The sequence below is a fragment of the Cuculus canorus genome, chromosome 3 (assembly GCF_017976375.1).
Source record: "Cuculus canorus isolate bCucCan1 chromosome 3, bCucCan1.pri, whole genome shotgun sequence".
NCBI lineage: Eukaryota > Metazoa > Chordata > Aves > Cuculiformes > Cuculidae > Cuculus > Cuculus canorus.
Genome location: NC_071403.1, coordinates 110,065,193 through 110,080,089, shown reverse-complemented (window position 1 = coordinate 110,080,089; position 14,897 = coordinate 110,065,193). Strand labels below are relative to the sequence as shown.

Below are 14,897 nucleotides of genomic sequence, written 5' to 3'. Positions count from 1 at the left end.
CAATGAATATATAGGTTGAAAAGTGATAAAAACAAGAGCTCTAAAAACCAGCTTATTCCTTTTACTTTTGAATCCAAGTAACCCCACAAAGACAGAAAACACCTTTTAGTCCTTTTTGGGACCATGTCATATTTACTGAGGAGGTCTTCAGTCACTCTGGAAACTGGACTTCAGAAAATATGCTGAAAATTTTGGCTGCTAGGGTTGTTTAAGAAAACAAGAGATTCTCAAGACTTCTGAAATTTTAGATCAGAACAATCATGTGTATCTCCATGGCTACCAGATCAGTTCATGAATATCCTAGCAGATTTCTTGTAGCCATTTTGGAAGGTTTCAGCGATAAACCACTTAGGGAAATGAGTACTGTAGCTTTGCAGGGCTGTTGGTGAGACCAAGGCTGCATGTATTTGGCCATCGGTCAGGAGGAAGGACCTTGCTATTTGGCCTTGTTAAACTTGATGGTGTCTGGGCTAGAGATCAAGAAAATGGCCCATTAGTGTTTTGTGAGCTGGCAACTATGGACCAATCTACATCTCCGTGAAATCTGGACTTCTAGTGTGCAAACGTTTCACTATGGGAAGGGGAGAAGTGGTGGTGCCACTGAAGGGGAAGCTTCAAGAATGTGTTTGCTTCCGGGGCATCTTTGGATGTTTACAGAGGTCAAAGGACACAAAAAGAGAACCTTATAAAAACAGTTCAATTCCTGAGTATGCCATCTGCCCTAGGTCCCACATTCTTCCCACGTGCTTCCCTTCTTGCTAATGGCTCTACATTTTCTTATTTCTACAAATTAAGCTCAACTTCACCTCTTTAAATCTCAATTTTAGATCTCTCCTCAGTCATGTATCTTCAATGTGTCTTCGATGCTCCACATTACATCTAAAGAGAGAAAGTACTTGCAAAGGGGATGTGGAGAAAGGTACAAATACTATCTTAAAGACTATCTAAAATACACAACACTAACACTACTTACACAGTGCACATGCAATAGAAATATTATAACACTTTTTAGGTAAGACATTTTGAGCTTTTCAAGGTTTGGTCTTAATCCTGTAAATAACAACAGATAGAAAAGCACTTAACATGTGTTAGTGTGTGATGGTGATTAAAAGACTTATCCAGGGCCACAGTTGAGTTTTGGTAACAGGGAAACAACACTTCATAATTCCACTGGCAGATTCTGTCTAGTTTAGCTACAGTGGTTTAAGATCTTACTGTCCCAGCAGACGCACTGCTTGAGAAGTCACAAAATAGGATGTGTGATCACTCCCTGGGCCACAGCTTTATTTATCAAATTAAAGTATCAAATGTGCCGTTGAACACCTCACAGGGTAAGGTGGAAGGAGATGTACCTGGGCATTCACACACATTGCTTTCTGATTCTTCTGTTACAGAGTGGGAGATGCCAACTGGCAGTGGAAGGTAAGGTCACCAGGAGACAACAGTATTGCCTCAAACCACTGCAGCAAGGTTTGGTCTTCAGGCTTCCAGGCTTTGTGGTTTCGTTAAAAATTACCCTTCCTCTTAGGCTTTATGTTTGGCTGGGTTAAGCTATAATACAGCAACTAGAACTCTCCAGGTGGTGATGATGTATATAGCAATGCCACCAAATACTGCTGCATTATGAAAGCATATATAAAACAGATAAAAGATGTGTTCTGGTTTAATTATATACTTCAATATGCAGTTATAAGAAAATAGCCATCTTGCACTGTGATACCACTTCTAGGTTTATTTATATAGCTATCCAATTTCTGATGGTAAATCATGGCACCAATGACACAGAACTGGGAAGAGGTTACCTTATTGAAGGTTTACTGATCCTCAGTTTCAGATGGATTATTAAACTTGTATTTCCACTCCGTAAAGTTCAGATAGCAACTTAAAACTCGTGCACATATTAGGTAGACCATTTTCACTGTCCTGCATTACCCTAGCCATAACTTCTGTAAATGAGCAGGTAATTGATCACGACTTTCCTAGTGCTGCAAATCTTTACCTGTTAGAGTAATCTTACACACTGATCTGTTTATGGTCAGTGTGTCTGATGGGTAACTGTGTCTTGAGCAGTTGTAGCTCCCTGTGTTATGCTGTGCAGGTATTGATGTGGCTATTCAGCAAATGAGAACTCATCTTGTGGAGGAATAACTCATTAGTACTTTGTTGCCTATTTATTTTTCCTGAGTTATTTTTCAGGTTGTTTGCCATTTCCCTGGTGTGGTTCATTGCACAGCTTCATAAATGCTGAAGTGATGCAGCTCTGAATATCCAACCCTAAGACAATTTAAATGGCTTTATCTGGATATTTAAGTGCCTCTTCCTGTTAAGTCTCCTTTATCTGCATCTATCTACAGATATCAGTTTGGCATGTTGCAATTTTCCCCACTGCTTAGGGCTCTGCATGTGATAACTGCTTGTCCTTCCATCCCTCATATCCTTATTGTGTCTTCCTTTGCAAAAACTCACCTCTACCTTGCAGGTACTAACTAGCCTTTTCACTCCAGCAGTCCAAATGATTTAACTTTGATTTGCTTCAAAATTATGGCCACTGCACTCCTTGGAAGGTGTGCAACTTCTGTTTCAGAGCTTAAAAGGGGATCATAGATCCAAACCCAGTCTTTTTTCTTTTCTGCCAGCTCTGTCAGGTAATCTAAGAAATGATGTTTCTTCTCTTTTCAAGCCCTGCTTTTGCTTCCTTGGTGGGACTCCACGTGAATAGAGTGTGACTGAAGCTAGTTCAGGACAGCAGGCATCTGAGCTGGGAGAAGGCAAGGCAGCGATGGATCAAAAGCCCCTTCTACCCATGGATGGAGGATTATGCTGAAAGTCTCAGGCTGCTGCTTGGTGGCAGGTCTGTGTTTCCTCAGCCCTGGTCAGTTGTTACGCTGTCCCGTCTGCAGCGCTAGACTAGCTCACAACCACCTGGCAACCACCACCACAACAAAAAAGTTATTTTTAGCTGAATCAGTTTCCTACTCAGATTCTTTCTTGACTGTGCCCTGGGGCATGGCAGGGGTGGTGATACAAAAGCAGGTGGTGCCTCTACTTGCCCTCCTGGCACAATGCCATTGGAAACTCTTGACCAAAAAGTATTTGTTACCTCTCTCATCTTGAGTTACTGTGTTCAAATTGCTCAGTAGACAAAAGCTTCCCATTTCTAGATTTATGACGTATCTAAACAGTTACACTGACAAAGTTCACAAGTGGAGGAGCAGTTTTGATGTCTTATCTTATCTGTCCTGTTCCCTAGAATGAAGAATACAGCAAAACATCAACTCTTCCTGGTAAAATTGGTTGAACTTCAGATTTTGACAGTGTAACACTCTATTGTGGTATGAATATTTTACATTAATAACCAACATGCAAAGTCTCCTGAGCACTGATTAGATTTTCATTAATACGGTTATCTATCTTCTGGCCACAATGCATCACAGTCCCCTTATCCCTCAGGAGAGAATCAGATGGGAGTTCAACTTCTTTCTTATTCTAAAGGTAGAGAAATTATTCCTTGGATGTGTCTTAATTCTGTTCCTTTCCCCCCCACTTATGCAAGAAAGTATATTTTTATTTCAAAGTGACGTTCATTTCACAATAGTATGGCTATAGGGAAAGGTTTACAAAACATTCTATGTACACTATGTCTAGTTAGATCAGAGTTAACATTATTTAAACATGGAAGTGAATCTAATCTCTGCAAAGTTAAACTTATTTTTAAGTTGTAAGAAGAAGTAACAATCCTGGAGAAACAAGCTGGCCATGCAATTAGCCCTATGAATAAAAAAAAACCTCTGAGATGTAGGAGCACTGAGGTGATGCTTATGCTTTAATGCTAATCCTGTGCCGTTTAGGTCAGTGGAGATGAACAAATTGTGAATCAAAGTAAGATCAGCCCCACAGACTCTAATAATAGTTCTCACTGAAATTCTGAAGTTAACATGAGCAGGTAATGGGGTCAGATTTGTAAAGTGAAATCCTGAACACATTAAATTAATGGGACTTGTTATAGAACATGAGTTTATTCCTTACTGCCCTTCTGCAGATTAAAAAGAATAAATGCAACAAATTCTCCAAACATTATCTTCACAAGCAGATGGTCTAGAATTTTTTTTTTAATAAATGAAAATTTGCATTCTGAAGAAAACAGAAAAATCTTAAGTGCTTAAATTGATGGGCTTTCTTATATCCAAGTCTATTTTGATTTTTATTGTTACTAACCTAGTGAGTGCAGCAGTATCTGCATGCCCATAATAATCTTGACAGCTGATCTAAAGGAATGTAGTTCTGCTACTCGTATGCTAGGAAGATTTTCCTGAGAATTAAAAAGTACTATACCATGCCTCATGTAAACTGATTATGTGCCATATATGATCATTTAGATGTGTAACCTTAGTTCCTCCTCTCATCTCAAAGCTAACTAGTCCTGTGTCACAGCCAATGGCTTTGTGAAGTGATTTTGTGCCAATTTGCCCATGCTAGGGCTTTTATACCCTTAAATTGCATGTTATCACATAGCAAGCAATGAAATAAGAGCTTTCTTTAAAGGCTCAATTCAGAGTATCGGTAGCATAAAAATAATTCCAGTGTTCAATATTTGCAGTCAATTTTGATTGACCAAATGTCAGTCTGAAACCTATGATTTTGTGGTTTTCTTGTATATCTGTATTTTTACACAGCTTCTGGAAAAGCACATTATTTAAGGGCCTCGTTTAAATATTAAAAAATGACCAAAGAGTCTTTTGCCTTTTTAAGAACACCAAAATGAACCTTTTGCGTCATATCCAATGTCCATTTCTTTGAGCATCCTTCCTTCTAGTCAGGCCTAAAGCAGGAGCTCAGTGGAGAAGTAGGCCAATGAATATCTTGAATACTGTCTTTCTCTGCCTCCTACAAATGGTTTGTGATTCAAGAGCTTCCTGAGCTAGGGGCACTAAAGGGTATTTCCATACATTCAGTACCGCTTATGGGTTTTTCTTCTTTTCTTCTAAGTATGCAAATTCTAAGTATGATTTGATACTTATGTTATTTGGGGATTTTTTTTTTTTTTGCGTAGTATTGAAATGTGCAAATAACTTTTTCAAAAGAAACAGAGAAGGAAAGAATGGAGTTTGCATTCGTGTTGCCAACATCCTTGCTTATGCCTCATGCAAGAGCAGTTCCACTGATGACTTCCTGATGCACTGGAAGTCCCTCATTCCTGAATTTCAGGCTGCCAGCTGACAATTTCTAGGCTCCAGAGGAATAGAAGCGTCTTAGATATGGAAACCAAGGTCTTCATTTGAGGAAGCAGGCTTTCTTTATCACTAGCGGGCCCTTAAACTTGGCTCAGTGTTCAGTGGTGAGACTGTGGAGCAGGGGGAGAAGTGCTCATGGCAACCCATGTTGCTAGGCAGATGGATGATTGTGTTTTGTTCCTGCCACTGTGTTCTCAGGGATCCTGGCTTCACTTCTAGTTATAATTAATGGTAATAAAGTCTGAAGGTTAAAATATGTGGATCTCTAGGGCCATTTCTGTGCCCGGGTGGGATGGGGAACAGCATCCTAGCACTTACATATAAAAGTGAGAGTTTTTTTCTGCTGCAGCTCTTCAGGCATAGTCCCAGAGGCTAAGCACTGCAAGTAATTCCTTGACATTGAGGAATATTGCTGAGGGAAAGAAATGCTTCATTTTCCCTAGTAGCTCCTCTAATGCATGTTCAGCTACTTTTTCTCAAATGTAGCTTTGTTGACGCTAGATAGGATCAGCTAAATATCCATAGGATCAGAGCTGCATATAAGCAGCAAGAGATACTTGACAAGACAGCTCAAGTCCCGGCCTGTGGACCAAGAAGGATCTGAGATGCTGCTATGATAAAAAGCCTTTGAATAGTCTTTTTCCCTTTCCTCCTTCTGAGTTTTTTTTTACAGACTCAGGAAGCCACTGAGTTTTTTCCCTCTAAAAGAACATCTCACCTTTCCTTCCTTCTTCCCTATTTCTCCCTTAGTTCTAATTGCATAGTCCAACTTCTTGGTTGTGCTGATTGAGATGCTTGTCAGACCCTTTACTGAATTCCTTAATATGGCAGAAATCTACTCACTTTTTGGTATATTGTTTTTCTGCTAATTCAGTAACTTATATCTGCTCTCAATGAATGGCAGAGCCAGCACAAGAGAGAAAGAGGATGTGCAGCCAGCAGCAGAGAAGGAAGACAAGACTTCATGAAAGAGCTGGATCCTGCCCTTTCGGCATTGGTGAACTCCCCTTGTCTCACGGAATCACACCCTCTGACGTTTTATTTAAGAGATCAGATTTTGGTCTTTTATATATATTACCTGTATGAAAATAAAAGAACTCCCTTGCCAATTTATATGCTTTTGGCTATTTGGTAGGTCAGAGCAGGAAGACGTTTTATTTTTAAAAAAAGAAACAAAATGATGACAGATAAGATTAATGTGACATTGCCAGCACTCTGGAAGAGGTCAACAGTAGAGACAATAATGGTGGGTGTGCCTGTTTGTCCATCTCTACCCACTCCATCAGGCTTCTCTTCACCTGGTCCAGGCATAGGTTCAAAGTCTACAGTAACAAAGAGAACAAGACGAAAAAGAAGCTGTCTTCCTTCCCACGCATCAAGGAAAAAGGTAGCTACTTGCATGGTAATTTACCTGAAATCGGAAGGGAATGATACAGCACAAGCGAGGAATGGTGGAGTCTTTTTCTTATTTTTACCTGGTTGCTGTGTATAATTTCGGTGAATGGATAATATTTAGGTAACATGCTGCTTTCAAGAAGCTGTTTCTGAGTCACTCAAATTGGCTCCTGATCCCAGAGGAAGAGTGGAATGGAGATGCCAAGTGTACTTATGTCACTTGAAAAAGGGTACTGAGACACAGAAACACTCCCTGAGTGGCAGGGCTGTTTAGCTACAGAGGAGTTACAGGTAGGCTCCTGTCACAGAATCATGGCTATCAATTTACTTCCTCTGTCAAGGGCAAGGCACTTCTTTGTGCCTTCCGTTATATGGTCCCCAGGGATCCACACAGGGAGTTCCATAGGAAAGGTCCTCAGCAAGTGTCTGGAGGAAAGATGTGTCTGAACGCTGCAACCCTGAAGCCATGGGGTACACTTGCTTTGTAGGACGTTATTATACCTCCTTGAGCTGCTTCATCTTTTACATCACTTCTCCCATTTTAGAGCTGTTTTTTATTGCTGAACAAATTTTCACAACATATGAATGGAAAATAATCAAAATGTGTGATAGGATCCTGATAGCTGAGAGGAATGGATGTGATGAAATTAGGTGCAGAGGCAAGGGAACCTTATGTCTGTTAGAATTCAGTGGATTCAGGGTTTTATATCAACAATTCCAGTTTCTTCTATATTTTCCCTGAGATATTTTCTGACATTTTTTAAATTAAAAATTACAAGTTTAAAAGGGTATGTTCTCTTCAGAGGAGCCCTTTAAAGATCTTGCATACAGCAGCTGATATTTCAAGCTGTTGAATTAGTAGCTCTGGGTTTCCTTTTGTGGTTGTCTGTGCCAAAATGCGATTAGTTGTTCCAGCCCACTCATAGCCTTGGTTTGAGATGTCTGTGCATTAAGTTAGAAGGGAAACAGTCATGTGGTTCAGGTCCAATATTTGATCTGCATTATAATCATTAACATTTCTTTCCTACATAGATTTTTCAAGATACGTTGCTAGGAAATTTTAAAGCAGCTAGTTTTCATTTTGGAGTGCTTTCTCATTCGGTATTTTCTTCTCTCCTGGAGACAGGCAAGACACCAAAGCCTTGTGTGTCAGGAATTGGTGGAAGAAAGGGAAACAGGTGCTGTCAGTTGGCTGCAAGCTATTGAAAGCAAAAGTAAACTCCAGGCTGGATCTGTCAATGCAAACAAAGCACTTTGATTTACAGTATTTTTTCCTGAGTGGAATCTCAACAACATGAGCAGGACAGTGCAAAATACTGTTTGCTAAAAGTAGTATTAGCTCTAAGTCATAAAAGATTCTGCAGCTAGGCTGAAGGTATCAAACTTAACAAGTGCAAACATCCAGGATTCGAACAGTACTTCTATCTACTCAGACCAATGCTCTCCCCGAGGACCAGGAGGGCTGGAGTCAGCCACTGCAACGGGATGTAGATGCTGTGGCGTACACAACATGTCACAGCCGTTGTGTACATTATGACTTCCCCTTTCTTGATTGGCTCTTGCACACTGCTTTCATTACCATCTCTCTTGCAGGAGACAAAGACAAGCATGTGTCAATTAGAAAGGATGGTGAGAAAAGCCAAGCACAAGCTCTGCTGAAATTGCTGGGAAGATGTTGAAGGTGGCAGCCTGAGTGGAGTCACTGTCTTATCACATCACATTTGCAGGGATTCACTTCAACTCAAAGACTACTGTAAAAACACAAGCATCTCAATAAAGCCACACAATAGGCAATATCTGCGCCTATTTTAAAGCTGAATTTTATTCTTATTTTGACTATGGATTTGGTATGAAAACCTGAATGACTGGAACAGGATTTTTTAGAGCTTTTATAAGGCAAATGTGCTAAACACTTTGAATTACCATAGCATTTGTAGAAGAGCTGTAAGTGTCCTATGATGAATCACGTGATCTGGAAAATTACGTAAGAAATCTAATGCTGGGCACGATATTTAAGAAGATGAAATTCCACATTTGGGGTAGGTGAGGGAAGAGATAAGAAAGCTCCATCCTTGCCAAAGCAATGTATCTCTCACTTTTCTTCAGTTTTGAACGTGTGACTGATCCACCACCACAAATCTACAACCAGGAAAGACAAAGATTCTCGTGTGGAGGGGTTGAGGGAAGAAATGGGACCACCCCCGAAACACTGAAAGATAAGGGCCTTCGTTTCTGCATCCTCTAACTTCCTCTGCCATGCCGTTCTCACCAAAACTTCTGTTGTCAAGTTGAGAGGAAACATACCTGTGCTAATCCTGTAGTCAAACATGTATTTTGAAGTATTTAGTTACTTTAATAAACTGTTCGAGTCAATAGATAAGCTTTCAGAAGGATCAGTTTTGTAAGAGAGCATAATCAGCTGTTTTCCCAACTGAGCAATGCTGTATTCTCCTGGGTATCTATTATACCCCCTTCACGTTCAATAAAAATGCAGAAATAAGTGCCTCAAAGGCAAACAGCAAACCATATAAGCGTTATAAAAAAGTAAGTATTACTCCAATGTTGGGTTTTGTTTTTTTTTTTTAATTTCAGGCATCCATGAATAAAAAGCACATCGTAATTGTTTGCTTGAGAGGTGGGGATGAGCCTGTGAGGAGGAGTCATCCACGCCGGCTTTGTGAGAATTTAACATCTGACAAACACGCACCTGCTGTAGGGAGGACAAGGCTTTAGTTCGAGGAATTTCATAAATATTTATTTTCTATGAATATACAGTTGCATCTTGCTGGAATATTAATATTTATATTTTTTCTACTTCCACAGTTGTTTTAGATCCCGAAGAACCAGGCATCTGCTAAAACACACAGCTAAATTTAAACTGCACAGTTTAATATCACTAAGACAGAATATTTTAGCTGTTTTGGAGCGATGGTATTTAGAATAAAATGTTCTTTCACTTTCTAAAGCTCAGATATGCCGAAATCTCTGCAATGGCTGGGAAAACGCTTGTTTTAAGAGAAAGAGAGTGCCGCGGAGTGGTGGGTTTTGGGGGGCTCCTGCGGGGCCTGGCTGCAGGGACAGTGGTGTGCAGCGCTGGCCCCACCTCACAGCCCAGATGTGGGGTTTGGACATGCACAGATGTGGGGTTTGGTCACGGACAGATGCGAGTTTTGACCACAGGGAGTTGTGGGGTTTGGTGATGGGCAGATATGGGGTTTGGTCACTGACAGATGTGGGGTTTAGTTATGGACAGATGTGAGGTTTGGTCATGGACAGATGTGGATTTGGGACATGGACAGATGTGAGGTTTGATCAAGTCCAGATGTGGGGTTTGGGCACGGACGGATGTGCCGTTTGGCCGTCTCCAGATGTGGGGTTCGGTCAGGCCCAGCTGTGGGGTTTGGTCACGTGCTCCCGCGGTTCGGGTCGCCATGGCAACCGCAGCGGCCATGGCAGAGCGGGGGGCGAGCACCGAGGGTGAGGCCGGGCCGGGAGGGGCGGTGGCAGTGTGAGGTGGTGTGTCCGTGGGAGCGTGTGTGGCTGTGTGTCTGCGTGTGTGACTGTGTCTGTGTCTGTCTGAGTCTGTGCCTGTGTGTGTCTGTGTCTGAGTGCGTCTGTGTGTGTCTGTGTCTCTGAGTCTGTGTCTGTGTGTTTCTGCATCTGTGCGTCTGTTTCTGTGTGTCTGTGTGTCTTGTAGGGTCCGGAGCACAAGTCTGATGAGGAGTGGCTGAGGAAACTGGGGTTGTTCATCCTGGAGAAAAGGAGGCTGAGGGGAGACCTCATTGCTCTCTACAGCTGTTTGAGAGGAGGTTGTAGCGAGGCAGATGTTGATCTCTTCTCCCAAGTAATAAGGGATACAATGACAGGGAATGGCCTCAAGTTGCACCAGGGTAGGTTCAGATTGGACATCAGGAAAAATCTCCTCCCCAAAAGGGTATCGGGCACTGGCAGAGGCTGCCCAGAGAGGTGGTTGAATCACCACCTCTGGAGGAATTTAAAAGACAGGCAGACGAGGTGCTCAGGGATTAGGCTTAGTGGTGGACAGGTACAGCTGGGCTCGATGATCTCAAAGTTCTTCTTCAATAAAACAGTTCTATGAATGTGTGCACACTTACACATTCACACACCCATAGAAGTACACCCCCACATCCCATTCAAGTGGCTGTCTCCCCCTCCCTCCCCCAACTCAGGGCCAGAGGCTTCTTCCTCCACGTCCCACCCCCTTGGTCACAGGGGACGCTGCCACCCTCCCGCTGTGATGCCTCCCACCATTGGTGCCACCTGCAAGCCGTGGCCATGGGTGCTGGCAGCCCTGGGGCTGCGTCACCACCACACAGGGCACACTCCAAAGTAGGGGCAAATAGCTTCTTCCTGGTGGGATGGGTAGCTGAGCCCGCAGCTGGAGCCACTTGGGCATCACCACTTGCACGGCGGCATTGGGCTCTCTCTGCCAGGAAAAAGTAATCTGTGCTGCTGACAGCACCATGGCTTATTTTTAGAGGCGAGCGTGTTCTACTTCAGGGAGCGTTGCCAGAAATTATATTTTACAGGCTAAAGGTAATTCCTCCTGCAAGGATATTCGGGTATCCCAAACGTACTTTCTGTAAACTCACAGTGCTGTGGCGTCTAAAATCCATCCTTTCTGTAAGTAGGCGTTTGTGTGCGTTGTATTAGTTTGCAAATTCTAAGAATCGTATTTGAAATAATCTAACTAATAGATTTTTTCATATTATTTAGGGAAACACCCAATATATTCTGTAGTCCTGTATAAAGAGTTACTGTGGATTAGTAGGCTTGGTGGCGTTGGACTGACGGTTGAACTTGATGATCTTAGAGGTCTTTTCCAACCTTAATGATTTTATCTGGCTGAATGAGTGATTTGATTTTGGTAAAGTATTCCTAGCATGCACTTTGCAGCATAGATATCTTGGAGCAATTAAGTAAGTCTGATGTAGCTTCAATGAGAACTACTCTAAAAGCATTATTTGTTTTGTATTGTTTTGCTTTTTTCTTTAGTCTTGTGAAAATATTTTTTTGCATCTTTCCCACTTTGCAAATGAGGCACAGTGCTGCGAGGTGGATGGAATTAACAGGATAACAGCCTAGAAGTCTGCCAAAACATCTGAGAAGAGGGAATCTAGTGTTCTGTCAAGATAACAGTAATATTGCTCTGGCCCCATACGCTTTCAGCACTCATATGTGTGATGTTGAGATGTTGCACTATTTTGTCACCCCACAGGCAGAAACTTTTGGAGAAGGAAGGTCATGAGGTTTTGATTGCTTGATTAATGGCTTTCAATGCTGATTTTGTAGTTTCAAAGTGAGATTACTTTGTAAGAAGTTAATTACTGTATTACTGAAGGCAGGCTCTTTTGTTTTTTGGTTTTTTTTTTTTTACATTTCATGTTTTTTAAAATCCTGTAAAACACGTGGTACCCAATAGAGTATCAGATGTCGTCTTCTATAGGAAAACTGTGCTGTTATCCTAAGCGACCTTGACCCTTAAACTTCATTCCTGGCCCTACCGGACTTCCTGGTGGATCATGGAAAGTGAAATACTGGGCTTTGGTTTGCTATCTGTTGAATGAGGACAATAACCTGTATCACACAGACAAGGCATCCAATTTACCTTCCATCACTCATGAGAATCATAGCCTGTCATTAGGCAGACCAGTTGCTTATTGTCCTATAAATGTGTCTTATTATTATAAACACAGTTGAAGTAAGCTAATACTCATTAAACCACAGAAGTAATCCCATAAGAATAAGTCGCTTACACCCATTTCAGGGTTGCGATTTGATGTCTTGCAGGTAGTCGTTAGAGGGTTAATTAGGATTCCACAACTGCAGAGTCATGCATTGATCATGACAACCATTCCACATCAATGTAAACTGCAACTTTTACTTTATTATGCTTCAAAAAGAACAAGAACATTAGTTGTGTTGTCAAATAATTAATCTTTAGGGTATTCCTTTTGGTTCTTTGTAGAACTGCGGTTCCACCAGCTTTCATGGTAAAGGCTTCCCTTAGGGCCTATTATTTTTGAGTTTTGTCTTCTTCAAGGTGAAAACGCCTGCTTAAATGTTTTAGAGATGTACACAAGGAAAAAGGGTGAAAGGCCAAATCCTGCAACCTCTTGTACATCATGTGACTCACATGAGTATTCCCTCTAACTTATGCAATTCTTGTGAATAAGTATGTACCTAAGTGTTAATGGCACTGTTAATGCCTGTGCTGTCTGTAGCTGAGTGTTTTATGTATGAACTTAGATGCCTACATTTGCGCTTTCAATGTTGTTTAATGTTTTTTCTTCATACCCACCTGATTAAACTGCTTTATCTTTCTCTTCTGTATATTTGTCTGTCTTTCCTCCTATCATTCTGTTTCTTTCCCTTTTTCTGCTCAGTAATTCAGTCTGTCTGTTTTATAGTTTACTCTCAGATACTTTCTTTGTAATTTGACATAACATGTCAGATTTTCTAAGTTTTAATATCTCTGATCTCCATGTTGATGTTACTAGAACCTGAAAGCAAAATGTCAGATCAGGAGTGCCTGAAGTAGAACTAGACAGAAGACAAGCTTAATTTTTCTCCAGCTAGGATTTAAGAAATCACATGGGAGTACCTAAAGGAGAGAATGCACAGTGTTCCTATATCATTATGGTAATGTTATGTAATTGATCAGCATTAGAGTTTTTCTAAGACCATATTCTTTATGCCAGTTAGCACGTATTCAAAATGCATTTAATAAGTCACGAATTTTAATCCAAAAGGAAGTATATCAAATAGTCTGAGCTCCTGTTTCACCCACTTACGCCCATATGAAACCGAATAACTTGTTCTGGATAACAGATGTCCTCCAGAAAGATAACTGATTCTGATGCAAAGACCTATAGGAATGGAGAATAACCATTCAGTGATGGTGGTTTTCTCTGCTAAATGGTTAGTTGTTGTTCTGGGTAGCTTGATTTACAGCTGCAATATGTAATCAAGCCTCACAGATCCTCTTCCCCACTTATGAAACAGCCATGTGGAGATGGTTAGTGGGGATGGGAAGGAGTTTTCACCCGTTTTAGTGCCTTATGTAAATACAGTAACAGTGTGTTCAATCATACATATGTGTCTGCTCTTTAACTGCCCTGGTTCCACACATGGCACGCTGGTGAAATCAGAGTTACTAGAGTTTATATTTGGTAAGAACTAGCTACATACCCATTCAACTACTACCTTCTTGCCAAGGTGCAGAGTTGCCCACCTGCCTTGCCAAATCCTTCCATGTCTGGAGGTGGGATCTAAGTCTTCCCTCTCCATGTGAGCTGATTCTGCCTGGGTTCTGTATTGGTAGAGATATTGAAAATGTGCTATCACTACTTATTCTGTGCTAATAAAACTGTGAGTCCAAGCTTAGAGAACCTAGAAGCTGCCACGAGCACTGTAGGCAGTTGTAACCCTTAATTCTGCTCAGACCACACGTAGTTTAGACGAGAGTTTCAAACCCGACACAGGAAAGTGCTTGAGCTGTGTATCACTTCGGGGAATCCCACAGAATGGGATAACATGATGCACATGACAGTTAAGCACATGAGTACGTTTAAGGTCTTGCTATATTGAGGATTTTTAAATGTGTTTTTGAGGGTTTCACAAATTTGAAAGGCACAAAAGCTATGGATTAGACACTCATAATAACCTTTCAGGCTAAACTAGTTCCTCAGAAAAAATATCTCTAAAATGTGTCAGTGTTTTATTTGTGGAAAAAATACAAACTCAGAATGAGTTGTCAAAAGTAAGTAGCTTTTGTAGGGCTTAAGCAAGCAATATTTCATCTCTTTTTCAGAAGAAAACTTGAATATATGAGAACACATAGGAAATCAATATATGGTTTTATCCCACTGGAATTTACAGATGAGCACTATGAATATTTTTATATCCTCTTGTTGATGTTGCTGCAAGAAATTACATGAGGAGAAAAGTTTATAGCTTTTATTAGTCTGTACTACAGTTTAGCATACACCTTGACATCATTCTGAGTTATTTTTTAATATTTGTACTTATTTGAGAGTGAAACAAAAAATAAATTATATCCATCTCCCATGGATGAACTCGGGCTGTAGATATGATCCTCTCGGCTATACTCCTGCAGTAAAGGCTTAGTGCACAAAATTGCAGAAGTTTTTCAGTTTGGCACTACTTCTAATTGACTTCTTGAATAAGAAGTTGGCTGGTGTGCAGAAAGGCTTTAAACTTTTTTGTCTTTTAAACAATGCTAACCAG

General features: G+C 41.0%; 1 protein-coding gene across 1 annotated transcript in view; it reads left to right on the top strand.

Moving 5' to 3' along the window:
- Nucleotides 1-10,064: 10,064 nt before the first annotated feature.
- The window catches only part of EFCAB2 (EF-hand calcium binding domain 2), a 32,242-nt gene continuing 27,409 nt past the window's right edge, over nt 10,065-14,897 (top strand). Inside the window, exon 1 of the mRNA XM_054062769.1 lies at nt 10,065-10,103. Within this exon, the coding sequence (XP_053918744.1) occupies nt 10,076-10,103 (28 nt within the window). The 5' untranslated portion in view covers nt 10,065-10,075. The remainder of the gene's footprint in view (nt 10,104-14,897) is intronic.